The sequence below is a fragment of the Alosa pseudoharengus genome, unplaced genomic scaffold, assembly GCF_046254945.1.
Source record: "Alosa pseudoharengus isolate Yale_2024_CS ecotype anadromous, Long Island Sound unplaced genomic scaffold, YU_APseudo_1.1 YU_APseudo_1.1_scf_23, whole genome shotgun sequence".
In the NCBI taxonomy this organism is placed as follows: domain Eukaryota; kingdom Metazoa; phylum Chordata; class Actinopteri; order Clupeiformes; family Clupeidae; genus Alosa; species Alosa pseudoharengus.
Window position 1 is genome coordinate 20,465,166 of NW_027468685.1, and position 16,226 is coordinate 20,481,391.

Here is a 16,226-nt window from a genome sequence, read left to right on the forward strand (position 1 = left end):
AGCTTACTATGCCAAACAGGCAATTAATGACTGCCACAGCAACTGGATCTTGTTCTTTCCACCATGCTTACTATTTAGAAGTTCTCATTCCCTGGGGGTGGTTGGGTGTTACTATCACTTTGTATGACTATACAGCAGCTCAGGTCCTGTGTACTGCTGGAGGAGGTCTGTTTTTCCACAGACGGCCACCCACATGAATCTAGACTGAATGACACGGTGTTTATTTGTTATGACTCATTCATCATTTGCAGACAGTTTGGAGTTGGTCATGTATGCAGCCATGTAGAAACAAGCTAACTACCTTTATAAACAAATGATATAGGGTAGCCTATATAGTGTACACATAAAAATAAAAATTGATGGGAAGATAGTATAGAAAAACACATACCCACACAACGACAAGTTTCAATTGAACATTGAACAAACATTGAACATACATTGAACGGACATTGAACGAACGGCACAGAAAGATTTGGTTGGGTTAGGTCTTTAATATTTTCAATATTCATTTTGTTTAGAAATATTGCACATGGTCAACATGCCTGTTTACGGGCTAACACTCTTTCTCACTCTAAAATTCCTTCTCCAAAGTAAGGACCATTTTATTGGATACACAATCGTAAGGTGTACACGCATAGGTGTCAGTATGCATGTGTGTGTGTGCAAGCGCATGTTTGCAGACATAGTAAGTGCCAAGATTCTTTAAATTTCTGTCTAATCATAGGGTCTGTATGACTCTCATTCTCTCTCTCTCTCTCTCATCATCTCTTTCTCTCTCTCTCTTGCTTACGCTCTCTCACATACCTGTCAGTTTTACACACACATACAGTAACAGTCCTAAGAGTTGTGCCACTGAATTAGGCAAGTAAGAAGTGACAGCTTTTGAGTGAGGGAAAATCAAGTTTGCTTGAATTCTTGTAGAAACGTTTACACACACACACACGCACCTCTATATTATGCACATATAGAAATATATATATATATTTTTTTTCACACATTCAAGTGAATACTGAGAGACATATGTATGATCCCTCAGCTGAACAAGACGAAAAAGAAAGTGCTATATTAATAGTTTGGATTTTTTAGTTTGTTCTGTTGGATTACTTACTTTCTCAGAACTCAAATCATAGATGTTATACATCATTTTTTCTGTCTTTTTTATACATTTTCTTTTTTACGACAGCTCTTCAGACTGTACAGTGAATATCTATGGCACAATCCTGTCAATCGTATCAACCATATCCACTTCTACTGTCCTATTGCACCATTGAGATAAAGTGGCAGAGAAAGGGAGTAGGGAGGGGGGGGGGGGGGGGTTGGGAGGTGAAAGGGTTAGATCCTGAGAATACGCCCTGTAGCACTGTTCTAGAGTCAGAATTCCCTGGGGTTATCCTAATGTAATCCATCCTGAGCTACAAAACTTCACCTGACCCTGAAGCCAGGCTTTTGGGGTGAGAATTGGGGGCAGAAAGGGGGAATTAAAAACAAAACATAAGAGCAAGGAAAAAGGAGCTTCAGTGAGGAAAAAGAAAGGCAAGCATGGGTGGGTGGGGTGGTATAGGGTAGGGTGGGGCAAGGGGGGGAACGGAACTAAGATGTGGTTAAATTTAAATATCTATCAAAAACAATACTTTCCTGATTTCAAACGTGGCCACAGGGCCACTTATTGTGCAAACACCTGACTGAAACATTTTTATTTAAAAGAAACTAGCACCCCCATCCATAGCGTACACTACAAGGTCAGAGAGGCAGGGGTGGGAAGGAAAGCCTAACAAGGAGGCTCGAAAAGGAGGTTTTTTGTTTAGGAGCGAGGAGTAGAGCACAAGTCTGCTTAGACAAAAAACGGTTGGTGTGTTTGTATGTACTTATGTTAGTCCGTGCTATAAAGAGATAGGCCTACCACAGCCATCCAGGAAAAACGCGGACTGTTGTCACAGGTTAACCGGGTTCACCAGAACGACACAAGTGCTGACAACAAAGCACATACTACAGACAGATTAAGAGGGGTTGGGGGAAAAGCTTGGTGAGTTAGTCATTGTTTTTTGTCTATTCTTCTCTCTTTTTTGAAGATATACATACGTTCCTCTTCTGTCATGTTGTGAGTGCCATTCTATCACTCGCTCTTAGTATATGTGTATGTATGTGTGTATGCTTTTTGGCAGTCACCACAGCCTTGTCTTCTCTTCCTCCGCCTTTACCCGGCCGCTTGGTCAGTTGCAAGTCAGTAAGTCTTGATTAACCAAACTTTCATTTGGTTCAGTTCGAATTGAAAGAAAACATGAAATTAAGGGATAGAAGAAGAAAAATAAAACTAGTTAACAGAACAGCTATTTCTGAACACCACGGGAAGAAGCAAACGCACACGCCAGCCATGATCTACTGCATCTCTTCCTGCCGCTGTTGCTAGACGAGCCGCTGCTGCTTCCCTTTCTCTCATCAGAACACGGAACCGGAACCACGGAACATGGGGGAACCAAAGTGTTCTGGTTCCCACTTGAACCAGCACCGCTGCTACACGCCTGCCTGGGTCTGGGTGACTAGGTCCAACAGAACCATCCACCATGGGCCCAGTTTCTGTCCACTTCAACAGTACAAAAACCCCCAAAAAGCAAGGAATAAAAACAAGGAAGAGACATTCTTATCCATTCAGTATAACAATCAGGCCAATGAGGAGAGCAAGAGCCGATGGCTTGGTTAAGATGAGCAGAGGTCAGTCGAGGGGCTGGCACGGGCGCAGCATTGTAGGGCACTGGAACTGAGGTCAGGTGGCTGGACGCTTAGCCACCAATGCTGGATGTGTGGAGAAGAGGTTGGGGGACTGGGGGAGATAGAAGTGGCAAGTTGATGGTGGTTTTTCCATGTGTGTGTGTGTGGCCATCAGTCTACATGGTGCTCGGATGCTCCGTCCCTCTCCTCACTGTACAAAGTAAGTGTGTGCCTGGTCATGCTCTTTACAAAAAGTTCATTTTGTGCCTGTTGTGTGTGAGTGTCCGTTTGACCGACGGCGACATTATAGATATAGATTTTATTCTTTCTTTTGTGTTTTGCGTTGTGTCCTTGCATAAATGTTTGTGAGTTTCGGTGGGTAATGTTTGCTGAGTGAGTCTATTTCTATAGACTGTATAGTCTGTTTGCTTGTATGTGTGTGTATGTGTGTGTGTGTGTGTGTGTGTGTGTGTGTGTGTGTGTGTGTGTGTGTGTGTGTGTGTGTGTGTGTGTGTGTGTGTGTGTGTATGTGTGTGTGTGTGTGTTTGTGTGTGCATGCTGTGTGTGTGTGTGTGTGTGTGTGTGTGCATGTTCGGGTGTGTATTGGGTGTATGTGAGTGGGTGCATGCATGTGTGTGACTGTGTGTGGCTGTGGATGTGAATGTGTTATAAGAGAGAGTGTGCCACATATTTTCTGTGTCCCACAAACGAAAGAAACTAAAATTTGCCACAAAAAAGTGTTGTTGTATGTAAATATGTGGGAAAGTGTAGGTAATATTCCTCCCTCCGTGTGTCTCTCATCTCCTCCATCTTCGCTATTAATTGCTAGTTGTTGTTGTAAGTCGTTCTTCTTCATCTGGTGGAATCCTGTGATTCGCCTGTGTTGTTGGTTTCCTCGTGACCACTCCCCCTTTCGTCAGACTCCGCCCCACATTCCTCTCGCAGTGGTGCACTGGACGGGCCTGGGGTGGAGGCGGAGTCGGCTCCGGTCGGCCCCGGGCCCTCGGAGGCCCCAGGCGTGGCCGTCTGCATGATCTTCTGTCGCACCTCGCGGATCTTCAGCTGCAGGCACACCTTGGTGGGGAAGATGTCCGAATGGCTGGCCTGAAAGGCAGCCGTGGCCTGGGCTGGGAGAGGAGAGGAGAGGGGGGGGGGGGGGGGTTACTTGATCGTCTATGACTACTCACTTCTCTTCACTTTTAACTTGTATTGTTTGTTTGCTTGAAATTAGCAATAGTTGCAGACTCTTAATGTTTAAATTGGTTAAATGGTTATAAATATGATTCATTGATTAATTTAAGCTTATTTGTTTAACTATAACTATATAACATAGCAGCCATTTTAAGATAATTAAATAAATTAAATAAATCAAATAATAACACCATTTTGATGATAATTATGTTGAATTACTATGATAATTATTCCACTGCTTAATTAACCTATTATACTTAAAATATTATATTTTTCAACTAAACAGTTGCTTTTGCCCACTGTCAAGAGCACACAGACACACAGAACAAAGCACTATACTGTAGCCAGTGACAGTGACAGACATGATAGGCTACCTGAGGGGAAAAAGCCGTAGTCGTGGAAGAGTGTCATGACGAGAGCCCGCCGCTGGTCTAGAGTGCGGCGCAGGGAGGAGTATGTAGCGCGCTCCCCCGGCTCCACCAACATGTCCTCCGATTCTCCTGAGGACATACAAACAGTTATTACCAAGGGCCACCAGGCTAAAGAACAGCTTCTACCCGGACGCTGTCAAACTGATAAACCCTTCCACACTGCTATGGCTTTGAGTCATCTCAAGCCGTCATCTCTTGCTGCTATTTGAAATGCTATGACGTGTGTTTTTTATGTAGGATAGGTCTTATGTAGGACAGGTCTCATTGTACTAATTTTTAGTACATACTTATATTTATTTATTTATTTATTTATTTATATTCACTATGATAGTTGGTCAGCACAAAGACCTGAGTTCTTATTTCGTTCTTCTCATGTTCCCATGTTGTGTCAACCCTGGCGAATATTGATGTAATGTTGATTTTCTCTTAATGTTGTTTGTTCTGACTAAAAATGACACTGCCACACGCCAACATGTTGTAAGACAATGTGGTAGAAACATGGAATCAGAATAAGAAGCGTTTTGATCTTTTTAAAATATTTTTATGAAAATTATTCATACCCTTTTTAAATAGCAGTGGAAACATCTTTATTTGGCATCACAGCTCTCAAAATGGTTCTTATAATACTTACCAAGATCAGGCAGTCTGCTGGGAGACCTGTCCCAATAGGCGGCATTGGACCATTAAACCACACAATGATCCAAAACATACAGTCAAACAAGGCAAGAAATGGTTAACAGAGAACAAAATCAACATTTTAGAGTGGCCCAGCCAGAGTCCAGATCTCAGTCTGTCAAAAAAGTGAGCACAAGGCCAGAGTGATGGCAAATAATTGTTCCTGCCTCAAAACCCAGAATGCTGTTAAAAAGGTGCAGTTTAGAATCATTGTGGAGACATGAAGAGGCTTGGTAGATATTATAAGAACCATTTTGAGAGCTGTGAATGCAAATAAAGATGTTTCCATTGATTATTTAAAAAGGGTATGAATAATTTTCGACATGCAATTTTTCATAATTTTTTTTTAAAAAGCATTAAGCAAAAATGAAAACACTTCTTTTTTTGATTCCATGTTTCGACCACATTGTCTTACAACCTTTTGCCATGTGGCAGTGTCATTTTCAGCCAGAACAAACATATTGGTCAAGAGAAAATGAAACATTAAATCAATATTTGCCAGGGGTATGAATAATTTTGTTCTTAACTGTATCTATCTATCTGTTGTCAACACCATCACTACGGTACCACTACAGTACACTACGTAGTATATTGTGAATTGTGTTACATGTGCGTGTTTACCTGCTCTATCGAAGGTGAAGATGTCCCCCTCACACTTGGCGGCGCTCTTGGGCGTGTTGGGCTCGGAGCTGCAGCTGGACAGCCGGCGACTCTTCCTCCTGGGAGAGCTGGGGTCATCAGCAGAGTCCAGATCTGAGAGGAGAGGGAGACAGAGAGGAGGAAGAGAGGACATGACAGAAAGGAGGGAACGAAGGAGGGAGTTAAGGAGGGAGAAGACGAGAGGAAAGAAGAGTGGAATAAGAAATGGAGGAGAGAAGAGAAAAAGAGTCGAATGAAAAACCAGACGAAAAAGGATAAGTAGACTTTTCTTTTTGACTTCCTCTACAGAGAAGCTAAAACAGGTTCGATGACTCATACAAACAGTCAGGAAAGTCGTTAGACTACGTGTCTATGGAAAACAAAATGAATGTGGAATGCAAAATTCCTTCACTCAAGTCCTCGGAGCTGCACAGAAAATGCAGCAGCTCAAAATCATCTAACAACTGCAGACTTCTAAATCACAGCAAACAACACAAAGCCTCTTGAAGCTGGAAGGGAAGAGCTTTGAAATTCGACCACAAGCAGATGTTCTTGCCAAACACAGCCAATGCCAAGTATGTTATGGAAACCCCCAAAGCATCCCCAGAAAATCAAAAGCTGTGTCTGGCTAAGTAACACTCCATTTTGGACAGTTGATGAAAGAAAATTAGCACATTAACAGGGGTGGATGGGATGAGGAAGACGTTCCATGACTGGAAGTGATAATAACGATGATAAAATCATTCTCTACCACTAAAAACTTGAAGACCTCATCATGTTCATATTTCCAGCAATTATGCGTTCTTCGTGGGCAGTAGGGATAATAATTTAACAGCTTCTCCAACATAACAACTGCCCCCGGCCCCCACCCCAACACACACACATACTAGAAAATAGATCAATAAAAAAGACATAATACTGTTCTACAGCAAACTATCCCTTTTCTACAAGTCTCAGAGTAGCATCGACAGTTTTAGTCTGTATTATAATGTGCTACACTGACAATTAATTCTCTTCTTGATCAATAGTGGCCACATAGATAGATAGATAGATAGATACTTTATTGATCCCCAGGGGAAATTCAAGATATACCCATATATATATATACCCATGTTACACCCATGGTGGGGGCACCGTATGGGACCCCCTTCTCTCCCCCAACCCTCCTCCTCTTTCTTAGCTCTCTATGTATTCCCTCCATCCTTCCCTCCCTTCGTCTTACCGGTGGAGTTCCTCCTCTTCTTGCGGTAGCTCCCCAGGATGGCTCGAGGTGAGGTAGCCAGACTCTGCAGCGTGGGGGAAGGCAGCACCTCCTCGGGCCGAAACTCCGGCAGCTCGGCAAGACGCTCCTCGAAGTACGACCCCGACATCACCCTATCAAAGAAGAGTCCCCGACATTAAAGGCAATCACAGAGATCCTCCAGAGTGCTTCTCTAAGGAGTCATTGGTTGTCATTGGTGGTCATTGGTGGTCACTCACTTGTCGACAGGCTCAAAGGTCCTCTTGAGTGGCGGAGGGCGGGACTTGGCCTTCTTGACAGTGGAGTTGTCCCTGTCATTCTGAGGAGGTGGAGGTGGGGGCTCCAGTCCTGATGGAGGAGGCGCAGGGGAGTTGGACTCCTTACGTCTCACCTACATGGAGGGAGAGCAGCAGAGAGAGGATGAGAGGAGACAGACAGAGAGAAGAGGAAAAACATAAAAGTCAGTTTAAAACTCACACATTCACTTTCACAGGACACTATTGGCATAGATGGATTTAGATAGCAAAGAGAGGGAGGAAGAGAGTTCTATTCGCTGAACTCAAACCTGTGTCCATCCTCCTCACCTCTTTGCCATGGTCCTCCCTTCCACTCTCATCATTGCTGTGGCCCCTGGGGGCCCTCTCAGACCCCTGTCCTTCAGCCACTTGGTCTCGCCATGAGACTCCGCCTTCCTCCATCTTCCGCTCTCTTTCTGTCTCGCTCTGATTGGCTGCATCCTGAGCCATGCTGCCATGACGACCTGCAGGAACATCATCAACGTGACGTGGCATTCTCTAAGGAGCAGCAGGAGCCATTTTGAAGGAGCATGGTCCTCATCATTCAGAAAAAAGAGTCAGCGAAATACACAACTACATCTTTAATAAGCAAGAAATATAATACAAACCAGAAACCCTCATATCATGACATGATAGCCAAGGCAGTACTTTTAGATGAGACCCACTGTTAAGTAACGCAGCTATTAGCTTTATCTATTGACTATGACATAATTATGCTCCTCAGGAAGAAGCACATCTACACAAACTTCTCATGCACTAGGCCTGTGCACAATACCACAGAATGAACATGCATTGGCTATACCTCTAAAGATGTGGTGTGTGCCTTAAGCCATTAGAGGAGAATGACACTCCTTTATTTTAAAGTTTCTTTTTCCAAAGAAAGAAGAGGAGGGTGCTTACAGTGCTCATAGCAAATGTGAGATTATGGAACCTCAAAATAAAGCAATACCTGAGCACTGTAATGGCATTGTAATATGAAGAGCTGGTGTTTACCTGTGGTGGTGGGATGCAAGGCTGTGCTGCCTGTTTGTGCTGTTGTGGTGGTGTGTCCTGGGGTTTCCACCTGTGCTTCTCCGTCTGCATGCTTCTCCAGGACGCTCTGCCTCTCTATCTCCATGGCAACGGGCGATGAGCCCACCTGTCCATCGGTGTGAGGCTGCGCCTTCATGGGGTCCGACAGCTGGGACACCGTCGCAGGTGCGGCTATCCCCGTCTGCAATCCGGAGGAGGGGGAGTCTGGACTGGAGGAGGAAGGGGCGAGGGTCATGTTCGGGGGTACTGTTGCCACAGAAACCATCCCTGTCGCTAGGGTGACACTGGGTGCGGGGTAGATGGCCGTGAGCACTTGACGTGGCGCTCCATTTGCCACGGCGGGCTGTGACGGACAGTTGGGGGGAGGAGCCGGGGCCAAGAGGGGTGGTTGTCCTGATGGAAAGAAAAAGAAGGAGAAAGAGAAGACTGATAAATACAAATCTATTATTAAAGTGTGTCATCCGTCTCTAATAGAGACCTGGCTTGCTATCAGTTTACTCTTAAGTTCACATTTATGTTTGGTCATTGGCTTCTTCTCACCTGCTGCGATTGGCTGGACCAGGGCTTGGCCAGCGGGGGCTATGGCAGTGAACCCCAGGGTTGCCAGGGACGATGGCAGGAACGCTGGACCTGAGGGAGGCGGGAGCTGCTGCGGGGTGGAGACCGTCGCTGTAGAGACCAGTGGCATTGGGGCAACCACGCCTGTGGTGGACTGCACATAAGTGATCCTGAAAAGGCAAAAAAACGAATACACACAACATTCAGGTGCTGTTTTTCCTCAATCTCTGGACCAATTTAAGAACCATTCCAAGCAGAATTACATTGTTTGTGTTATTGTTTCATTGTTGTTTTGTCGTTTAAAATTAATACAATGTAGGGCGCTATCACTCTAAAATTTGTCAGTGCAATAATGCGATAGCTGATCTGATGATAAGATAAAGATATGAGACTAGTCTCTGCAGTTTGAAGGAAGACATGGCACCAGGTCTGCGTATATTATGATAAGTTGTACTATTCAAGTATTTTGTTAGACTTCTCCTTAAATTCACTTGACTATCCTCCTTAATGTTGTTTGACTTCAATCATGACTTTCAAGTCCCTGAAGTTGTTCGACTCCAACACAAATCCTCTAGTAGGGAGGCCATTTGTTATTACCCAGGAGAGAAGCCATGACAAATGGCTCTGCTTTGTGACTGTAACTCCGTGAGTGAGTCTACTGACAAGGCTTCTCCCTCATTGATAAAAATGCTCCTTGACTGACTGGTGACAGGACCGGAGATGACAGGAGCTTTAACAGGGCAGCCTGTTCGGCTGTCCCCTCTACTGAGGGCTAAATGTTTACTGAAAATTCAGTTTGGGGAACAGACCAACAAGGACTTGCTTGAGCACAGTAAGTCATACAGATTTATGTGCAGATTAGAAAAAACATACAAACACACAGAGTAGCACACACACACACATACACACACTCAAACGCATAGTTGTTTATATTTATGTAGAGCCTTGTTTGTGTTGACTGTGTCGTGAGAGATTGTTAGGTGTGAAAATGATCTAATTTCACCTCATTGGTCTAACAAAGTTTTGTCAAAGAATTTATAATAACACTGCTCGCCTTGAGAATACAACATAGTTGCATAGTTGATAGTTGCACTATTCAGGCAATGTAATGAAATACTCTTCTAAGGCCAATTGTTGATTTTCAGACGAAACAATTCCAACTCAAACACAACTCCATGTTGAGCAATGTTAATCTGTCCCTGATGTCACTCCCCTTGAAACAGCGGATGATCTGTGCGTTCCTTTTTATCTTTTTATAAAATAGGGCTAACTTTTCAAAACTAAACAAAAATAATTATTTTGTTTTTAGGCACAAAAAATCTATAGGACAACTGTAAGCATCTTAACCCATTGCTCTATTGTGTTATACTTACAAAAAATACATATAATTTTATGCCATTCATTTCACTTAAAGGGTCTTGCATACAGGATATAAAAGGGACCTACATTCATTGGAGACTCAGATATAATAAGAAGCTCTAGGCTCTGGAACATTTCATTTTTGTAAAATTTTTTATATGCTGGTGTGCCGTTGGGCTATTTTCAGTGTCAAAAATCTGTTGTGGCACAAAAAAGGTTCGAAAACCCTGATGTATAGATTAGAAAACACACACACACATACACATACTCTCCAACACACAGTCACACACACGTACACACACACACACACACACACACACACACACACACACACACACACATAAACAACCTTGTGGGAGGAGGAGTAAGCAGAACAGTCTGTGGGGGAGCGGAGCCCGTAGCCATAACAGTCGCTGTTCCCATGGAGACAGGGAAGGAATTCCCAGGGTGCACTGCTGCTGAGTGGTGAACGTTGGTCTGGACCACAGGCATGGGAGCAATCTGAATAATCTGAACAGGAAGAGACTCATGAGTCACAATTTGTGGCCAAGACTTCACACATAAGCCCACACCCACCAAGGGACATTTCACTTAAATTGTCTCTCTGCTTCGACAAGGGGCTAAATCTAGAAAAGGAAAAAATGGAGGTGCGCTTCATGAAAGCGTTCTGTGCGACTGGAGAGCTTCTCACGCACCTTACTTCCTGGTTGAGCACCATTTTGAACAGGAAGTGGTGGGGCGACCAGAGAGATGGGCTGCGGAGGTGTGGAGCCCGTTCTCACTGTCGCCATGGGAACCAGCATCTTGCTTTGCAATACTGGGGACTGTGCTTGAACTGGATAAAAAAAACAAGAAGAGAGATTGAGAGAGGGAGATGACAATGGCACTATGAGCCATGTATGTGTGATTGACTGTAACATTAGTGTGTTGGTTTATCATTTGAGGGTTAAGGTTGACCAATGGCATGCCTGTCATGCTTAAATTCATATGAAGACAGCTAAATATGATGTTATAAATTTCATTGGAATCTTTTTTTTTTCCGTTCCATTGTTTGTCCATATTAAGCCAATCACATCTTCCATCTCACCTCCTCCTCCTCCTGGGCTGAGCCCGCCCATTGCAGGAACTGAGGCATATCTTATCCCTGGTCCTGCCCCCGAATGCACACCATTGGCCAAGGACATGTGGGTGGGCGTGGCTGTGGGCAACGTGAGGACGCTGCCGTGCTGCTGCGGGGAGGGGCTCTTGGGGTTGGTGGACAGGGTGGGCAGGATGTACTGCACCTGAGTGACCGGCTTGCCCACCCTGCCGCCGGGGGGGGTGATCGAGGAGGCGGGGAGGAAAAGGGGGAGGGTGCCGCCGTTGGCGTGGGTAGGGGGGCTACCGACGGGCGGGCAGGGGAGGGTCTGGGGTTGGGTGAGGAGTTGGACAGTGGGCTGGCTGGGGAAGGCCCCTCCCAGCAACAAGCTGGTGACCACACCGCCACCGCCACCCTGCGGTATGGGAGAAGACGAGGGGAAGTACCCACCCCCGGTGGCTATGGTGACACCTCCTCCGCCGCCTCCTGCTCCTCCTCCTCCTCCTCCTCCGGCGGCGATCAGCAACTTGGTCTTCTTGTCGGCGGGCAGGCCGCCGTCGTTGCACGGCTTGCTGGCGATGGGCACCGGGGTGCTGGCCACGGGACGCACCACGCTGGTCACCACGGTGGACGCCATCCGCACCGGCCCCAGCACCTGGGTCACGCCGTTCCCGGGGTGGTGAGTCGGGCCGGAGGACGAGAGGAAGTGAGCAGAAGGCTGGGACACCCCTCCTCCTCCACCTAGTCCTTCTCCACCCTCCTCTTCTTTCACCTCCTTGGGTCGGCCGCTGCCGTCCAGTCCTCCCGCCATGTTGGTCATCCTCTCTTGGCTATGGCCGTTGCCTCGGCCTCGGCTGCCCGCACCCTTGGATGGGTCACTGCCAGGGGAGTAGGAACGCGACGGACGGACAACAGGCTGGAAAGCTCGCTGTGAAAAAAGAAGGGAGAGAGAGAGAGAGAGAAGGAGAGATGGGTCAGCAATGATTCCTTTCATGGGTTGAGAGACACGGCGGTGGTCATCAGTGACAGGTATTGATCCATCAGCTTGTTCAGATCATGCAGCTGTTGCATCTCACAGATTTCACATCTCACTGTGTTTGTGCATGTGTGGGTGGTGTGTGTGTGTGTGAGTGTTTGTATGTGTGTGTGTGTGTGTGTGTGTGTGTGTGTGTGTGTGTGTGTGTGTGTGTGTGTGTGTGTGTGTGTGTGTCTGTGAAAGAGAGCCACCTTGCCATCGGCCTCATCTGCAGACGCGTTCTCCTCATCACTGTCTGTCACCCTCTCCTTGCACTTCAGGTCTATGGAGCCCTCGGGGAAGGAGTCATCTGCAATCAGGGACAAAAAAGACACGGGCCAAGAACGTCAGCCAATCAGATGACCCCCAAGAGCACGCACCGGCCAATAAGAGGACACAGAGAGCGCGTATGAGCCAATCCGGACCACAGATGGCCGGGTGCAGAGATATGAGGCAAAGACTGGTCAGGCGTGCACCAGGATACTTCACTGACCCCCGCGTCTTGCGAATGAAAAGTGGGAATGACAGAGTGGTTATTATTGGCCTGTGCTTGGAGAGCTCTCCTTTTCTTTTCGCAGGCTCCGGCCAGACGCGACGATGAATCGATAGTTCATCATATCCGGCCGGGGCAGAAGGGGGAGACAGAGAGAGAGAGAGAGAGAGCGAGAGAGAGAAAAGACACGGGATTGAGTTAAAATCAATCTGCCCTACAAATGGTGCCCAGGGTCTGTTGTGGCAACACTTCAAACAACCTTTGGCATCTTTAACCGAAATACTAATGGAAAGAGAGAGAGAGAGAGAGAGAGAGAGAGAGAGAGAGAGAGAGAGAGAGAGAGAATGGAAAAAATGACGAATCTTGTCGAACGAGATCATGTTCTGTGGACACTGCATTTTTTTTATTCACTGACACTCAAGTACAAGGGTGCGATAACACTGGCAAGCCTGGCACCACTGGGCTTTTCAGTGGACACAGACCATACTGAATACAGACACAGCACAGTAAGAGAGACAAGGTCAATATGACGTGGAATAAAAGTGAACAAGAGCCCTAGACAACGACACATGGGGTAAAACTAAACTAGTGTAATAAACAAGGTCAATATGACGTCATAGAGTAAAGCTGAACTAGTGTACGAGACAGGCACTATTTGACATTTGATAAGGAAGCTGTAACCAAAAACGCTGCTGCTCAGATATGATTTCCTTTAATGTAAAATACCATACATAGTATGTGAGCAATGTAAATAGCACACCCACACACAGGTGGCTCCATGGGTAACCACAAGTCTCGCTTTGCATGTACCCAAGCACTACATAAAGGACCCTTTTACAAACTATGAAAGCCGTCTGCCACTGTTTATCCAACCGCCCTGATCTCAAGCATGCAAACCAATTAACTTTTCATGTAGTCTAAAATGTTTCTGAAAGCCAAGGACAAAGAGAAGGACATACTATATAGGTTCTATAGAACAACAAGGAATCATGTTCACTGCTATCCCCTATGGGTTTCATGCTCCTACACCTCGGTTCTTCTCATCATATGAGCACAATTCACACAAATCGTTAGACTATATTTTATATAAAGCATGTAATTCATGTCATGTGCCCCTATGACCTCCAAACTCAAAAGTGAATACAGAAAGAGGGCTGAAAGAGATTTGTTTTCTTAGTTGCTAAGATACTGGTTACAGTGGGCTGAAGCACTGCATATACATACTTAACAGAACTGAAATAAAATATGAGAACATAACACACACTGAGAAGTATCTAGCAAGTATGCTATTGGGCACTGGCTTTTAAAGAAAAGAGGAAAACTGAAATAGAGAAATTAAACAAATCGGTGAGCAACCAGTTACCAAAGGGCACAACTGGCTGTCATGAACGTATATCAGCTCAATATTTTACACTGAATAAATATGAGTTCTATGGGCCAATTAAGTAGCAGTAAGAGCTCATAAGAGTAATTTACATATAGCTATTTGCATGTGACTGAGACAAATCTGTTTGCTTGTGTCTGCTGTGACATCGTCACTTTTGGTCAGACTCACCTATGACGTCATCGTCACCCTCCTCACAGATGACCATGCGCTCCTCGTCGCTGGTCACGTCCTCACTGGCCCCCCGCTGCAGTCCAGACGAGGCGGACGGCCGTGGGCGAAACCCGCTTCCTCCTTCCTGACACATCTGAGAGAGATAGAGAGAGAGAGAGAGAGAGAGAGAGAGAGAGGGAGAGAGGGAGAAGAGAGAAGGAGAGGAAGAAGAGAGAGGGAGATTTAATGGTATGGGACAGAAATAACCATTGTAAGGGAGATGATGGATACGCACAGACAAGGTGTTGGTGATGGGAAAGAAAGAGAGAGATGGTGCAAAAGGCATGGAGGGAGAGAGAGAGAATGAGAGAGAGAGATAGAGAGAGAGAGTGTGATGGATAGAAAGATGGAGGAGGCAGGAGAGAGAGAAGAAAAGTTAATAATAGCAGAGCAAGCCAAGGGGACCGATAGCAGGGATGAGGAAATGAGTGGATGACAGGAAAAGAGAGAGAGGAAAGTGAATGAAAAACAGGGACAGAATAGAAAAGTGTCCAGGACTGGAAGGACTAGGCAATTAGACAACCGTACAGGATAAATGGGAGGATGATATCGCACCTTCTCTAGGTCTCTCTCTTGCTCCCTCCTCTCCAGGCTGTGCACGGCACTCTGGGAGAAAGCGCGGGGCCGAGGGTGCTGTCCTCCCAGAGGCCCCAAGCGCCGCTCCGATCCAGGGGGCCAGCTGGACACTGGTCCCTTCTGATCCCCTCCTTGAGCCTGGGCCTCTGAAAATGGTGAGGACAGGGGAGCTTGTGATCATGCAAGGACATACACAGACACACACTCAAACACAAGGGAAACACACACACTGCACTCTCAGTGTATCAATACATACTCGCAGTAAACCAACATTTGTCATATACACAATCACATGCATGTCGATGTGTACTGAACACCCAAGGAAACATGCTTTTGAGAATCCACAGACTTTGACAAAGTCATTATTGTGTTCTGACAGACTGGACCCTATTTTGACTGTGAAAACGGCTAGCTGAAACAGCAGCAGATGGTGCAGAGAGCCAGGCAAAGGTGTGGGGAAAGGCGCTAAGTGGACCGAGTACTGCTGACAGAGCATTTCATTCAAGGTGGATAAATTAGACTACCTCTTCATAGACCTTCAAGTCTTTCAAGGGGTTTTACAAACATTTAGTTCTTTTTAAAAAGCCTGCCAGGATACCTTCTTAAAGACATCAAGAACAGATGAACTCAAAACAGGTTGTTCCTGTTTCTTTGCTAATACAAATACATGCAGGCATAATGGCCTTCTCTTCCAATAAAGGGAACGTAATATTTTTTGCCAAAAAGATCAATTAGACTGTGCATGCAAATGCTCCCAGTCAGAGAAGAATACACTGTAATGGCTAAACCCATCATCAACGCTACTGCGAAATTTTCAATGTATCACCGGAGCATAAGACAACCTGCCTGAGCCAACTAGGCAGTTTCCTCCAGCCGTTCTCAGCGTCACAATAGGCCCCATTCTGTGTACTAGTGAAGGTGTCCGTGACAGAGACAGGTGTGCCCACTCACCTGTGCTCTCAGAGGCGCTGCGCTCCCGAGGGTCTTTGGCCCCAGGGGTCCCACGGCCCTCAGAAAGAGACTTCCGCCGGTCTTTATTACACCACTTCCAGTCTGGGTGTGCTCTGAAGTGGGCTTCCTTCACCTGAGAGAGAGGGAGAGAGAGAGAAAGAGAGAGCGAGAGATAAGGTTATTGAGAGGAAAAGATTGAACACAAGGGGAGAGTAGAAAGAAAACAAAAAGATAGTACAATTAGTTGATTGTCTGCCTTGTGTTCCTTGAGTGAGACAAGCAAGTGTCAAAGACAAATTAAATGTGTTTCCACAATGTGTGTGTGTGTGTGTGTGTGTGTGTGTGTGTGTGTGTGTGTGTGTGTGTGTGCGCGTGTGCGTGTGTGTGTG

At 45.8% G+C, this 16,226-nt stretch overlaps 1 protein-coding gene across 2 annotated transcripts in view; it reads right to left on the minus strand.

The window, feature by feature from the left end:
- Positions 1-471: 471 nt before the first annotated feature.
- cica (capicua transcriptional repressor a) overlaps positions 472-16,226 on the minus strand; it is a 27,272-nt gene continuing 11,517 nt past the window's right edge. The window contains exons 7-21 of one of the 2 annotated variants that reach the window (XM_076301974.1): positions 15,838-15,970; positions 14,866-15,032; positions 14,269-14,404; positions 12,433-12,530; positions 11,656-12,133; positions 10,823-10,962; positions 10,477-10,637; positions 8,751-8,938; positions 8,172-8,603; positions 7,467-7,642; positions 7,122-7,273; positions 6,865-7,016; positions 5,625-5,756; positions 4,272-4,397; positions 472-3,833 (exon numbers count right to left, since the gene is read on the minus strand). In XM_076301974.1, coding sequence (XP_076158089.1) covers positions 3,559-3,833; positions 4,272-4,397; positions 5,625-5,756; positions 6,865-7,016; positions 7,122-7,273; positions 7,467-7,642; positions 8,172-8,603; positions 8,751-8,938; positions 10,477-10,637; positions 10,823-10,962; positions 11,656-12,133; positions 12,433-12,530; positions 14,269-14,404; positions 14,866-15,032; positions 15,838-15,970 — 2,946 coding nt within the window. In that variant the 3' untranslated portion in view covers positions 472-3,558. Of the gene's footprint in view, positions 3,834-4,271; positions 4,398-5,624; positions 5,757-6,864; positions 7,017-7,121; positions 7,274-7,466; positions 7,643-8,171; positions 8,604-8,750; positions 8,939-10,476; positions 10,638-10,822; positions 10,963-11,214; positions 12,134-12,432; positions 12,531-14,268; positions 14,405-14,865; positions 15,033-15,837; positions 15,971-16,226 lie in introns of both variants that reach the window. The other variant, XM_076301973.1, reaches the window with a different exon arrangement.